Here is a 14663-nt window from a genome sequence, read left to right on the forward strand (position 1 = left end):
CACCGTCTGCCATGAAGTCCCCTAGGCCTTCTTGTTGTTCAGGGAAACGTCTGCATGCTCACTTTCTCTTTGCACTGTATGCTCTTGCTTCTCTTGGGTTCCCGGGCAGTCGGCTTCTCCAGGGAGTATTGCCACACCCTGCGGACTCTCCACACTCGGCTCTGTCTCTCGGGTTAATCCCAGTCTGAAGTCTTCAGCCTTGCCTGCCTCACTGCTCCCCCAGCAGCTCCCCATCCCTGCCTCCTGTCCCATGAACTCTGCCCGCTGACCGGCGTCAGCGTCCCCTCCCCTCTGCCCTGGCCCGGGATGCGGGGCCTTCCCTCCCAGGTGGGAGGGTTGCCCTAGAGCCCTCACTTCAGCCTTCGACGCCGCAGTCACGGGCACCCCCCGCCCTGCGGGCACCTCCTCCTCGCTCAGCGCCGCTCCCTCTGCCTGCACCTTCTCCGCAGCTGCTGTTTTTCCCAGTAACTCGTGCCCTCTGCGCCAGGCTTCCTCGCCAGCGGCATCTGAAAAGGAGGGGTCTGTACTTGCTGCTGTTTTCCCCTCCGCTGTCTTCACACCTGCCAACGCGTCCCTCTTCCCCGGGGCCACTTCTGCTGCTCCTTCCTGGAGACCTTCCTGGGCCACCCCCGCTCCACCCTGCAAGCTCCCATCCCCCTCGCGGTGTCCGTCCTTTGTCACTCGTGCCCCCAGAGGACACTCTTCATCTGCCTCCCCCTCTGGGGCCTCAGCCACCGGTTCTTCACTCAACTTCTCTGCCATCGTGGAATCACCCTCGAAAAGGCCTTCTTGGGTCAGCGCCGTGGCGCCGGCTCCTTGTTGCCCTTGTAAAGACCCTTCTTTTCCCTTCCTTCCCAGTCCTGCAGGGCCATCCTGATCTTCGGCTGCACGCCCCTGGGCCTCGCCTGCAGCCGTGATTGTCGCCTCGGCAGCCTGCGGCTGTCCCGCTGGGTCACTTTCAGGAGCCCCTACCACACCCTCTGGCCCAGGGCCTGGCCCGTCATCCTGCTCCGAGGGAGCCGCGTTCTCCCGGTTTTCCCCGCAGGGCGGCTGCCCCCTGCCCCTAAGCCCTGTGCCCCCAGCTTCCCGCAGTGTTTCCCCTCCTTCCTCTTTCCTCGCAGCTCTTACGTTTTCCGGTGGCTTTTCAATTCCAGGTGCCGCCTCAAACAGGGCCACCGCCCTCTCCCCCAGTGCCCCTTCCCCTGGTGGCCCTGTGCCTTCAGCCCATGCAGAAGGCTCCGTGGGCGCTGCATTCTCCACATCGCACTCCAGCTCATCTGGGGGGCCTTGTGTCTCCCCCTCCTCCCCTTTCAACTTTTGCTCTTCCTCTAAAAGGGCTTCGCCCTGAGGAGCCTTTGCCCTTGTCACCTCTCCTCTGCCAGATTCGGCTTCCCGCGGAGGCGTTTTTGGCCTCTCAGCTTCCCCGCTCCCTCCTGTTGTGTCTAATGCCTCAGGTAATGCTTCTCTCCTAGCGCCTTTCGGACTAGACTCTGCCTCAGTCGCAGCCTCCTTCCCTCCGTCATCTTCCTCACTGAGGCCTCGCAGGCTTTCCTCCGCAGCGGCGCCGGGGGCTGTCCCCTTCTTCTCAGAAGCTGGGCTCAGCGGGGTGGCGGTTCTCCCATCTGCCTTCCCCGCGTCGGCTGCTTCCTCCGGGCCCAGCGCTGTCCCTGCTGCACCATCCCCTCTCCCGGGTGCAGTGTCTCCCTCGGGCCCCCCGTCCGCCAGGCCTACGGATGCTTCCTCTTCACTGGCCTCCACATCTGGCTTTTCAGACCCTGCCGCCCCCCGGGCCTCTCCCTCCTGGGGCATCACGGCCTCCCTCAGGGCCGCGGCCCGCTGAGCACACGCCGCGCGCAGGGCTGCAGCCCCGCCTGCACACGCGGCCTTCCCCGAGCCCTGCTGGCCCTCAGGAGCTGCCGCCTCTGTCTCCCGCGCTGTCGGCTCGCCAGGGGCCTCTCCACTCAGCCCGCCAGCGGCTCCTGCTGCTCCTTTGCCCACTGGGTGTCGCCCCCCTCCCTGGAGCTCTCTGTCCCCTCCTGCCTCGGCCTCGGCCCCGGCCCCGGCCCGGGTTGCTATGCCCTGAGGGGTCTCTCTTTCCTCTGCAAACCTTTCCACAAAAGCTGGCTGTTCTGCTGTTGGTGTCCACTCCCCCAAGGGAAGCGCAGGAGCCCCCGCTTTTCCCCACAGCGCTACACCCCCCTTTTCTTCTGCTGTGCCGGGGTCCCTGTGTTGGGGACCCTCATCTTCTCGCACTGCTGCTTCCTTTTCGCGTGCGTGTGCTTCCCACGCAGCCGGCTTGGATTCCTTGTTTGGGTCCAGGGCTGGGCTTTCCCCCACCGCCAAATTCCTACTCGGGGCTGTAAAACAAGGTTAGAAAACAAGGTGACTTTAATCAAAGTGCACAGCCAGGAGATATTATATGTAATCTTATATACTGTAAGAGATATTATATATAACATCAAGGGGCCATTGATATTATATATAAAACATTTTCTCCATTCTATGATGACATCGACTATAACATGCACCAAAATGGCTTTTCATGATGAAAAGAAATGCTATCAAATTTAATGGATACAGTGATATTAAAGGAAAACTGAACATTAGAAATGTTGAAAACAAACAAAAACACTATGTCTTAGAATAATAAAATCAATTCCTCTATCTTCCTCTCCTCTCTCTTTCTCTCTCTCTCTCTCTCTCTCTCTCTCTCACACACACACACACACACACACACACACACACACACACACACAAACACCCCTACTTCTTTCATTTGAAATATTAGGACTTGCAACAAAAAAAAAATTGCTATAAAAAAATAGTATCTTACCTTCTTAGAAATCATTGTTCCCTATAGCACCGTAATACACCTGTCCCCGGCCCATGTTTTTATACGTACATGGGCATTTAGCAAAACAATCATAATAGAGTGTGAGTTCATCATTATCCCATGCAATTTTAAACTACTATATCTAGATATAGTTATCAAATAATTATATAGCTCAAGGTAAGACTTTTTACTAAAGACACCAATTTGTATTATAGGTCAGGATGCCTCCCATCTTTGTTCAGGAACTGATTTGCCTTTGGCAAAACTGGATCACAAAGCCAGACAAGACTTTGTAGTCTGGGACAATTTTCAATATAAATAACCTTCTTGAAGTCTTTCATAAATTCTTATCCATAATTCCCTGGCACATCTGGGTATAATAACTATCATGCTTCAATAAATACAAGTTCAATATGCTTCTTAAAAGACTTCAAATGGATTTCTTATAATTTAACAAATACATGTATTTCTGTTTAAATGATCTACACAAAATAAATAAAGGCATGTCATACCACACACCCAAAGCATTTAAACTTTCCCACTGCAAAATAATACTTTGGAAGATAAGATCTTCTAAAATGGTTGTCTTAATAATTTCTATCAATTTAATTTTTTTTCATTTATAAAAGACACTGGACTACATGTTATAAAATAAGTTGTCATTCCAGGGTGTCAAACTCCAAATTATGTAAATCTATAAAATAGGCAAATGTGTCTTTCTTTTTTTTTTATTTGGTTGCTTTTTTCAGTAGCTATTCTGCTTCCTACCCCATTAACAATAATCTCCCAGAAGCTTAAAGCCCTAATCTTATTCACCTCTTCCTAGTTCGATACCCCACCCAGGACTGTCTTATCACTCCATTCCCTTTCCTAACACAAAACACGGACATCCTTTCTTACATTCTCTGTCTCTTGCCAGCTATTACAAGAAACCATTTTGAAGTAAGGCAATAATAACTGATATTACATTTTCCTTTAAAAATGTATTTGGAAAGTAACTTTTGATGTCTTCTTTCAAAGTAATAATACAGAAATTTAGTTCTATCAATAGGTTTGGGGTTGACTTTCCTAGGTGGTCCTCAGCATATCATAGTGGTTATTTACTAAATTGTACCTAGAAGATCCTAGAGGAAAATGTTGAACTGAATGTTCTCTCAGAGAACATGTAGCCAATTTGCCTAAAAGAATATGGTCTATTTTATTTCATTACAGATTATTTCCTGATTTAAAGCAAAATTCAATTAAAATGGTGAGAAACAACATGTGCCAAGTCTCTTTAATAATATATTTGTTGTTATTCAAATTCCTACATTAAATATATTAAAATTCAATCATGAAAGACATTTCAATAAAGTCATCTGTTTTGCTAAGCTGGCCTCTAAAATTATGGATTATTTAAAGAACATTCAGGAAAACAGGGAATAAAATTGCCTACCCACCATGTAATAATGTACTGTGCCTAAATTCTAAGAAAGTACTAATGACATCCAGCTGAGCTATTTTATGAACACACAATGATGGGGAGTCAGGTATGACATTCCTGAAACAAGGGAGAAAGAGTAATTGAAGCCCTTCTGAGAAATATCAGTACAAAAATATGACATGGTTGGATTGTGTTTTTTTATGGTAGCCCAATAGCTTTTGAAAAAATGACTATAAGAGAGCAAGCAATATTCACAAATAGGGGTGATTTGACTTAGTGGAATGAGTGCATACTTGGGTGTTGGGCAGACCTGGGTGAGAATACCAGCTCTGTCACTTATTAGTTGTGTGAACTTGGGAAATAATACCTCTCCAAGCCTTCATTCTCTAATCCATACACTAGGAATAGCAATGCTTGACTCCCAGAATTCTTGTGATAGTAAACCGTAACATGGTTAGCACAGTGCCTGGCACACAGAAAACCCTAACAAATCTCTCTTCCACTGCTTACAATATATTATACGTTCTTGCTTTAACCGGATTTGATCTAACAATTACTGTGCCCGTTAGAATGTAGAATGTTTGGGGAGCTCCTCTGATTTAATGCCCACTATAAAAGACTTGGATTCTTCAAGCACAGGGTCCTTGTCATACAACTTAGCCTACTCCATATTCAAATGTCACCTGGCCCTCTCCACATTGCCTAGGGAGAACTGGAGCTCAGGAAACCAGCATAAGTGCAAATATTCTGGCTACTGCTATTTTTTTGTGAGTAATAAAGTTTTTGGTTTTTTCTCTGACCCAGGAGTCTTGTGTCTTCTGCTGGCATTCATGAAACTATGGCTCGCTAACTTGTTTGCTTAAAAAATAGGATAAAATCTCAAATACCTCACAGTGCTTGATGATTATCATTAAAATTGGAGGTGGGGGTAATGTGACCATGTGATAAATAAAACATATGTGGTGAATAATCCCCCAGCCCCCCACGCACATATATATATTCAAATCAGGGTATTTTTGAAAAGGTCATCCACTAAATAATGGGAATCCTGATTTCAAGGACACAAGATGTTTGACCAGACAAGTATGAATCACGTTTGCTGGGTCACTCTAATTGGCACTCTTGCAGCTCGAACACTCATCATCAAGAGCCAGGTCATATGCTGATGGCAATAAATTCTTCTCTAATTTTAAAAAATAGGGAGTTCAAATCAGTCATTATGCAATGTGCCTTGGTTCTCCATGTCTCCAATCCTCCTACCTGGTCAACTAACTGGGAAGCTGTCTATAAAATAAGACTGATCTGAAAATCCCTATCAATGTTTTTTATAATCCAAAGTTCTTCATTTTCATTCTAGGCACCAATGTATTAAAAAAAATACCATTTACACCTGTTACCAGCTTTAAAGCTCCCCTTAAGGCCTCTCAACCACCTCCTGCCATCACATTCATCAGCTAAAAAGAAAATAAACCTGGAAGATGAAGGAAACAAGAATAGAAACATGAAAGATTAAAATGGGGCTGTCCCGGGCAGAGGGTTCCTGAAGGTTTTTCCGAGGTAATGATGTGTCCTTACCTGCACCTGTGCCAATCTCCGGCTCGGTCAAGAGCGTCTCCCCCTCATCGGTGCTGCTAACACCAGGCTCGGCATCACGGGGGCAGTGGCAGCCTGGTTCCACAGCTCCACCTGATATCTGTCCCACTGGTTGGAGATCATATGAAATATCAAAAGGTATAGAAACAGGTCATGGGAACATTGCTGAGCTATTTCACCTCATTTCAGCAAATGGGGTTAATTTAAAAGCATTTACATTAAAATATGATCTTGTTTTTAAAATCTAGTAAGATTAAACAGCTTCCAAGCTTTGATTTCAAAAAGAATTAAGACAATAGAAGATCGTGAAGTAAAGAAACCCATGCAAAGAAATGCTTGCATTAAAAAATGACAACAGCCAGAAGCAGTGACAGATTTGCCAAATGCACATGCAATAAAATGATTGAAAAAGGAGTTTGGTTGCCTTTTCCATTCTAGAAATGTGTGTTATGGCTTCTATAACACCAACCACCACTGCTCTTTTAAATCGCTAAAACTACCAGAGCTGACTATACTACGAGCTTTTCATCCATTAGTAGATTTTAGTGATTTGACCTCAATACGCACTCCATGTGGACAGAGCAAAAAAGCTAGTGCATGATTCCTATAAATTTTACAGTTAAAGCTGTTGTAGAAATCCCTGTTGTGTGCAGCTGATTGCTAGCATGGAACTTCAAGAACACAAAGACCTAAGTTCGAGTCCCATACTCCATACTACCCCAGCTGTGCCATCTGGGGCAAGTTTTTGGCCTAAGCCTCAGTTTACTCGTCTGTCAAATAGAGGTATAGCTACTCAATTATTACTGGGAGGATTAAATAAGGGGGTGCAAAAGTAGGTTTATAGTTGTGAGTACACAAAACACAGAGTTTGCTTTGTATTATTATTTACTAATTGTTGTATTATTTTCCATGTGAACTGTAAACTTACTTTTGCCCACCCCTGTGAAGTAATATGTGTGGAGGATGCCTACCTTTCACTATTAGCAAATGCCTAAGAACTTAATAAGCAATAACTATGATGATGATGATGATGATTGGGACTATTACACGTAGCATCAGCCAGTGTGGTGTGATTCTAGGCAACACTGTAATATCAAGTAAGTTTGTCTTTATTTTCTGACATGTTCCTTTCTACATCCCCTAACTACCATCTGATGACCCATGTCCCTAATTCCCTGACATCTACCATTATGCTACCTTCTGGTTAACAAAGCTTACTCAAATAACACTAGATCTAGATCTGCCCTCCTAGATCAGAACAGGGTATTTCCACAATACCTTCCCCCCCCCCCCTTTCCTTGCCTCCCTCTCACACTTCCTCCTTTCTTTTATACTTTCTTGCTTTCTTTCCTCTCAGATATTTTGATTCAGTTGAGGTACTTTGAGAAAATCAAAATTAGAATGTGGTCTCTTGCTTGGTTAAGGTGAATTCTAAGCTAGTTGTTTACTGATCCCTCTGTGTTTGGAAACAGAGAGTGAAATATCTGCCTTATTTGCTTTTGGGGAAAAACAGAATTACTTAGCTATATTAATCTGTAAGAAGATAGAAATGAGAAGAGGTGCATCACATGGTTCAAATATATTCCCTTCAAAAGTTTTTTGAACATCAATTTTCCTCATTCATACAATATGCCAAATAAAAAAGTTTTATAGTTTAGAGATGACAGCAACTTATGAAAATTAGGTTATAGTTGGTTTTGTTATCAAATTAGCCTTTATTTTAGGAACTTTCTAAACATAGTCCATATAAGTTAAATATCATCTTTCCCATTCTAATAATGTTAACAATGCATAACTAGAGAGTTTAAATAAGCAGTGCTTTAAGTTTTTGTGTATAAATCTGCTTGGCTGACTGAGCATTAGAAATCCCAAGGATGGTAGGACAAGGGGATGGGAGGAACGCTGATTTTGTAGCAATTACTCGAAGCTTTGCTTCCTCAGAGCCAACAAGACCGCTAAGATTTTTTCCAAGTAGTCCATAGGCCATAAAAAAATATGGCTTATTATACAAATATTGAATCATTATGTTGTATACCTAAAATTAATATCATGTATGTCAATTATAACTCTATAAAATTTTTTTAAAGAAATAAGGTTTATGCTAATAAATAATGAAAATAAACAGTTAGCAGCTACTGAACCAAAAAAATTATTCTAAGAAGCCAAAGAGTACTGGCATAATCTGAACATTACAACTCACTCAGGACTGACAGTGAAGCATGTAGTCCCTCTGTCTCAGGACTGCAACCACCACTTGCCCCCGTCTGCCGGCTTGCCCGGAGGGTTGCACGTTGGAAGGAGACGACAGCCTGGACAGCTAGGTGTCGCCTGCTTCCGATTCAACAAGAATGAGGCCCTGGCCTGAGCATCACGGGCTTATCAGGCGTGACACCAGGAAATGCCTCACTTGGTCATCTTTTCACAGATGTTCTTCTGAAACGGAACCTTAAAAGCAAGAGCTTGGCCAGTGTCTAACCTGAACCGTTGTGTATGTTGCTTTTTTAAATATATCTTTAATGATTCAGAGAGAGGAAGGGAGAGGGAGAGAGAGACAGAATCATCAATGATGATAGAATCATCAATAGGATGCCTCCCGCACACACCCCGACCGGGGACCAAGCCTGCAACCTGGGGTGTGCCCCGGCCAGGACTTGAACCCGGATCTCCTGGATCCTCGGCCGATACTCAACCACTGAGCCACGCCCGACCGGGCCCTGAGCCGTTTTTTCACCTATGGTAGAGGAGGACCGTGCATGCTGGGACTCCCAGGCCAGCAACATGACACATCACTTTGTTCCCTCTGGTTAGCCCTTCATCCCTCAAGGTCCCTCTCTTTTGCCTCTCCGTAAGGATGACCATGAAAAGCAACGGTAATTGTCAGTTTTCACAGCTTTTGCAGCAAAATGGAAGAGGCTCATGTAGAGAATTTCTTAGAAAAGCATTTTTCCCCACTCAAATGATATAGAATATTTTAAGATGTTTTTAAAATACCCAAATATTACTGTATTACAATGTTAGCTTTTTTAAATTATGAAAGACATATTTTAAAATAATATATACTGTATTTTTCCTAAATGTGAAAGTAGTACACATTCATTACCTAAAGCTTGAAAAGATAAAAAGTACAAAGAAGAAAATTAAATTATCCTAACTCAGAAAACACTACTAGTTAACATTTTTATGGATTTCTGAGTATTGTTTTACTCTACTTTTACTATAGATATTTTTTATGTAGCAATATATTGTGACTATTTCTACATACCACTAAATAGAAAAGATTCTTCAATAACTGCATAGAATGTTCTAATAAGGTTTTACTTAAATTTTATTAACTAAGTGCCTGATGCTGGATATTGAGTTATTTTCTTTTGTGTGTGTGAGATTATAAAGCTATTTTAAATACCACTTATAATCATTTTATACTTATTTTGGATGATTCCTTTAGGATAAATTCCTGTAATTGGAATTGCTGGGTCAAAGAGTATGATATTTTTAGAGGCTTTTGGTATGTTTCTGTGCGTTCTTCAAAAAAGGAGGCATCAATGAGCAATTTTACTGATAACGATAAAGGCCTTTATGTCCCTGTACCATTGCTGACAATGCCACAATTTCCACCAATTCTTTCTATATTTGACAGTTCAGCAATTGAAAAGTGGTGGCAAGGGTATGTTTTCCAATATTAGTAGGCAAGCTTTCTAAATTTATTCCTTCTTCTCTGCTTGTCTTGAAACAAAACAAATTCCACCTTAAAACATGCTAAGAATCCTGACTAATTCAGTATCAGAAGAAAGCTTTGCCAAGGACTTTTCATCTGAATTTTAAGAATGTAAAAAGCAGAGGGAAGATATATCCAAGTTTATCCCAAGTTCCTGGTCACCTTGAAAACTATCCCTGTGCTCTGATCATTCTTGGTGTAGCCAATCATTTATTTCCCAACTACTCATCATGACAAAATTCATGACTAGCATCATCCACCTCCACAGTAAAGATGTTCCTGTGTTGCCTTTGGCATTGAAACATGGCCCGCAAACACCCAGGATTAATTACAAACTCAAGACCACAGCTGTTCTGAGATAACGGTTACAGAAAGCTAAAGTCTTTCCTCCGTATAGTAGCTACAATGATCTTTTCACAACTTTCAGATCACGTCTTGTCTTTGCTCACATTTTTCCAATGGCCTCCTATCTCAGAATAAAATTCTCCCTTGCCCTAGCCAGTTTGGCTCAGCGGTTAGAGCGTCGGCCGGTGGACTGAAGGGTCCCAGGTTCGATTCCAGCCAAAGGCACGTACCTCAGTTGGAGGCTCGATCCCAGGCCCCAGTATGGGGCTCGTGCGGAAGGCAACCAATCGACGTGTCTCTTTCTCATCAATTTCCTACCCCCCTTCTACTCTCTCTGTAAAGCAATGGAAAAAATATCCTCTGATGAGCATTAAAAAAACAAATCCTCCCCAAGGCACACAAGCATCTCCCTCCAGCCTCATCTTCAACCCCTCTGGATTGTCCATTCTTCTCCTATTACATTGGCCACCTTTTCTATCCTTCACTCAGCAACTATGCCCCCAACTCAGAGTCTTTGCATTTGCTGTTCCCTGTTTCTTCTTTCTTCAGATGATAGAGTGGCTTAACTCCTGCACCTCGTTCAGGTCTCTGCTCAAATGTCCCTTCGTCAGAGAGCCCATCCCTAAACTATCATCCCTTCCTCAAACCAACACTCTATCCCCTCACCCTGACTTATTTTCCCTCTACCACTTAGCCTAGATACCCCATTACATTACATTTTCACTAGTTAGGCATATCTCCCCCTAGAATAAAAATTCCAGTACAGCCATGGACTTTGTTATGTTCACATGAAGAATAGTGTCGGTTAAGCAGATACCCAACAAATATTTATTGACCAAAAAATATATTGGAACAAACAATGCTTTCACATTTCATTCAGATGTTGTAGTTATTTATTTTTTTAATTTGGAAGAATTTCTTCTTGTAATTTATTTTTTATGGAATTTGTTGGGGTGACGTTGGTTAATAAAATTATATAGATTTCAGGTATACAATTCTACAATATGTCATCTGTATATTGTATTGTGTGTTTACCTTAGACTGTAACTCATAACACATGGTTCTCTTGTTATTTTATCAGAACCATTCTATCCTGCTTGTATGATGATAAAATTACACTTCATTTTTAGTCATAACATTATTTAGATTTGAATTACATGGCCAAGGACCATGGCTTCTCCTGATTCACATATGAAAGTATAAAACATCTACTTCTGTATACATTTTACTTTATGCCTTGAAACACACTGTTATATTCTTAATATTTTATTTATATTCATAATGTATAAATTATATTAACTTCACAAATACACCTGAATTGTTCCACCATTAGACATATTGTAAAGATTGTATCCCAATGCATTAAGGCAGCTTAAACTAAAAATATCTGAGAAAAATAAACACATGAAAATAACACTATGCCCTATAATACTAAATTAACTCGAAAGGACTGCTATGATCTTAGATGGAAACAATTCAGATTAAGATACTATAGCTTAGATACTATAATACATCGTTAATTGTATGTAATATTTTATTTAACTTATAGACCTATTTTTAATATAATCACAGTTTTTATTCTGTCTAGTTGAAAAATGATTAATTCAGCACCATACAAGTATGAGAGATAATCTTTTATGCCTTATCTCAGCCCCCCATTTCATTTTGACCTAAGGGTTTAATCAGGAATCTAAGTAAAATATACACATTTCAATCTTCACCAGGTTTCTAGTCTAAGTCATACAAGGTGTATTTTGCAGCATAGTCATCTAAATGACCTTCACTTCAAGCATGTAACTTTGGTTCCATCTCTCTCTCCCTGAGGCTTCTAACTGAAGACTCAAGGGAGAACAACTGGCCATCATGTCTTTGCTTAGGATCAATATCAATAGAACAAATGATGCAATCACAACTTGGTTAATTGTATCTAAAATTTTTTTAGAAATGTTTATCTACATGAAGATCTTTGAGAATATTTATGACTTCTTTGATTCTGTTATTTCAAATATGTACATATTTATTGCATCATTTCCTTGAGTATATTTTAAAAACATCAAAACCCAATTGTTGTAATCTACTCATTCTTAGGTTTTGACAGCAAAATCCTACATCATTCTGAATATTTTATATAGTCTTTATTTTGTTTTACCTATTAATGTCTTATTTTCCACTGTACTTTATAACATCTGCCTCTGGGCCTTCATAATGGGAAAATTTTGTTCTGTTGTGGAAGGAGGGCCATAGAACAAATATATCATTTCGTGCAGAGAAGCAAAAATATTTTTAAAAAAAATTTCAAAGTTATAAAGTAAAGGCAATACAATGAACTAACATGTTTAGTAAGTAAGAATTAAGTGCAGTTATGTGTGCTGATATAAAAAATAGCCAAGAAACAAAGTGAAAAAAAGCAAGCTGTGAAACAAAATGTATCATGTTTTCATCTGAATATAAAAATATATGTGCTCTGACTGGTGTTGCTCACTGGTAGAGTGTCGGTCCTCACACCAAAGGGTTGTGTTTGATTCCCAGTCAAGGAAATGTACCTGGTTTGCAGGTTTGATCCCCATCCGGGTAGGGGAGCATGCAGGAAGCAATCATTTGATATGTCTCTCTCACATTGATGTTTCTCTCTCTCTCTCTCTCTCTCTCTCCCCTCCCTCCCTTCCACTCTCTCTAAAAATCAATGGAAAAAACAACCTTGGGTGACGATTAGCAATAACAATAATAATAATAATAATAAATATGTGTATATGTAATATAAATAAATTATATATGTGTGTGTGTGTATATATATATAAAGAAAAATTTCTGGAATCACTTATAAAAAAAGTCATCTACCATTATCTCTCTGTCTCTTGGGAAAGAGTAGAGGCTGGGCAAGGAACACTTTAGCTTTCATTTTATTCTCATCTGCTCTGTATTCTTGTTTAAATTTTTCAACCAATCTTTTACAAGAAAAACGTTTTTAGGAAAAACCTTACAATCTTTATAATCTTAGATCCAGAAATTATACTTCCTACAACCTAGCCTAAGAAAATAATTATAAATTTGAAATTACCTTAAGTAGCAAGATACTAGAATGCTATTAACAATAGTAAAAATAGGAAAAAATATAAATATCCAACAATAAGAAAATGATTAAATTATGAGAAAACCACAAAATGTAATAATCAGACATTAAACATATTCATAATGATTACATAAAAACATAAAAATGCTGAGGGTATAAAGTTAAGAATAAAAAGAAGTATACATTTTATAAAAAATATGACAACATAACTTTGTAAACCCTAAGTTTAGAAATAAAAAACCTGACCAAGTGTTGAAAATGATTTTTGTGTGATAAGTTTATGGGTAATTTTTTTAAACCTACTTTTCTGTTTTCTAAATGTTATTTCATAAGCTGTTCAGGAAAAGTAAACAATGATAAAGCAACTCAGTACATATATTAGAGCTTAAGAAAGATAGTCACAAAACTTACTATCTCATCTTGAACCTACCTTAATAAAAAGATAATAAAATGTTTTAAATTATAGATGTTATCAAGTCAAGAACATAGAGTTCCCATAATATTTGAGAAAAATAATAAGTGTACACACATCCATTTCACAAATCCAGAAAAAAAGAAAACCCGGTCTATTCCAAGTGACACAATCCTATCAGTGTTTCTGCTGTTGTATCCATTGCCAAAATACAGCCTACATGTGTGCATTTTACTTCACAGAAAAGATATCTACTTATATAAATTCAGGTAAACAATCTAGCTAATTGAAGTGGAAATAAAAGAAATAATAATTATGTCAGTGTTACTGCTGAATTTTAGCATTTCTACCTTTTTCGATCAGCAGCTGGCTAAATTGTACACATTTTCTAGATTATATATTATATGTACCTGAACTGAACAATGGAATCCAAAATCAAAGATTTGGGTTATTTTATAAAAGAGTTTTAAATATATTTTAACAAGAATCCTAACTCATACATGGCAAAGGCCTTTTGAAAATATTGGGGATATTTGTGTTATAATCCTAAGGCAGAGTTTAGCAAGCTTTTTCTATAAAGGGCCAGAGAGTGAATTCTTAGGGCTTTGTGGGCTGTAGGGTCTCTATTGCAACCACTTCACTCTGCCCCTGTAGTGGGAAAGCTGCCATGGAGAACATGTAAATGAATGAACATGACTCTTTTCCAATAAGACTTATTTTCTAACACTGAAATTTGAATTTAATATAATTTTCACATTACAACATATTATTATTCTTTTGATTCCCCCCCCCCACCCATTAAAAATATATATTTAGCTCATGGGCAATACAAAAAGAAAGGTAGGAGGCCAGATTTGGTTCAGGGACTGAAGGTTGTCAGACTGTTCGTTCCAGAGTTATCTTTCAACTTATTTGAAGGCTATATCTTTTGCTACATCTCACTGTTTGAATGCTTTTATTCTCCTCTATTTCACCTTCCAAATCTTATTTAACCTTTAAGGCTTTCTCAACAAGTCCTTCACAAAAACTTTCAAGGTGTCCTTAACCAAATGGGACTTCTCTTCCTTTGAAATCCCATAGCATTTCTACCTCCTCTGGTTTTACATATAGCTACTGAACATTGTCCAGTTATTGGTGTGCCGTGCCTTCCTTTCAAACTTTTATGGAAGGAATCCCCTCTTACACATTTCTTATTGACCATGGTGCCCTGTACATATCAGAGCATTAATAATAATGGTTGAATTGAAAAATAACTATTCAACATCGTCAGTT

General features: G+C 40.2%; 1 protein-coding gene across 1 annotated transcript in view; it reads right to left on the reverse strand.

Moving 5' to 3' along the window:
- ERICH3 (glutamate rich 3) overlaps positions 1 to 14663 on the reverse strand; it is a 98051-nt gene that overhangs the window by 3289 nt on the left and 80099 nt on the right. The window contains exons 13-14 of the mRNA XM_081145369.1: positions 5832 to 5957; positions 4 to 2357 (exon numbers count right to left, since the gene is read on the reverse strand). Of these exons, the coding sequence (XP_081001495.1) occupies positions 22 to 2357; positions 5832 to 5957 (2462 nt within the window). The 3' untranslated portion in view covers positions 4 to 21. The remainder of the gene's footprint in view (positions 1 to 3; positions 2358 to 5831; positions 5958 to 14663) is intronic.

The sequence above is a fragment of the Miniopterus schreibersii genome (assembly GCF_964146895.1).
Source record: "Miniopterus schreibersii genome assembly, chromosome: 8".
Classification (NCBI taxonomy): domain Eukaryota; kingdom Metazoa; phylum Chordata; class Mammalia; order Chiroptera; family Miniopteridae; genus Miniopterus; species Miniopterus schreibersii.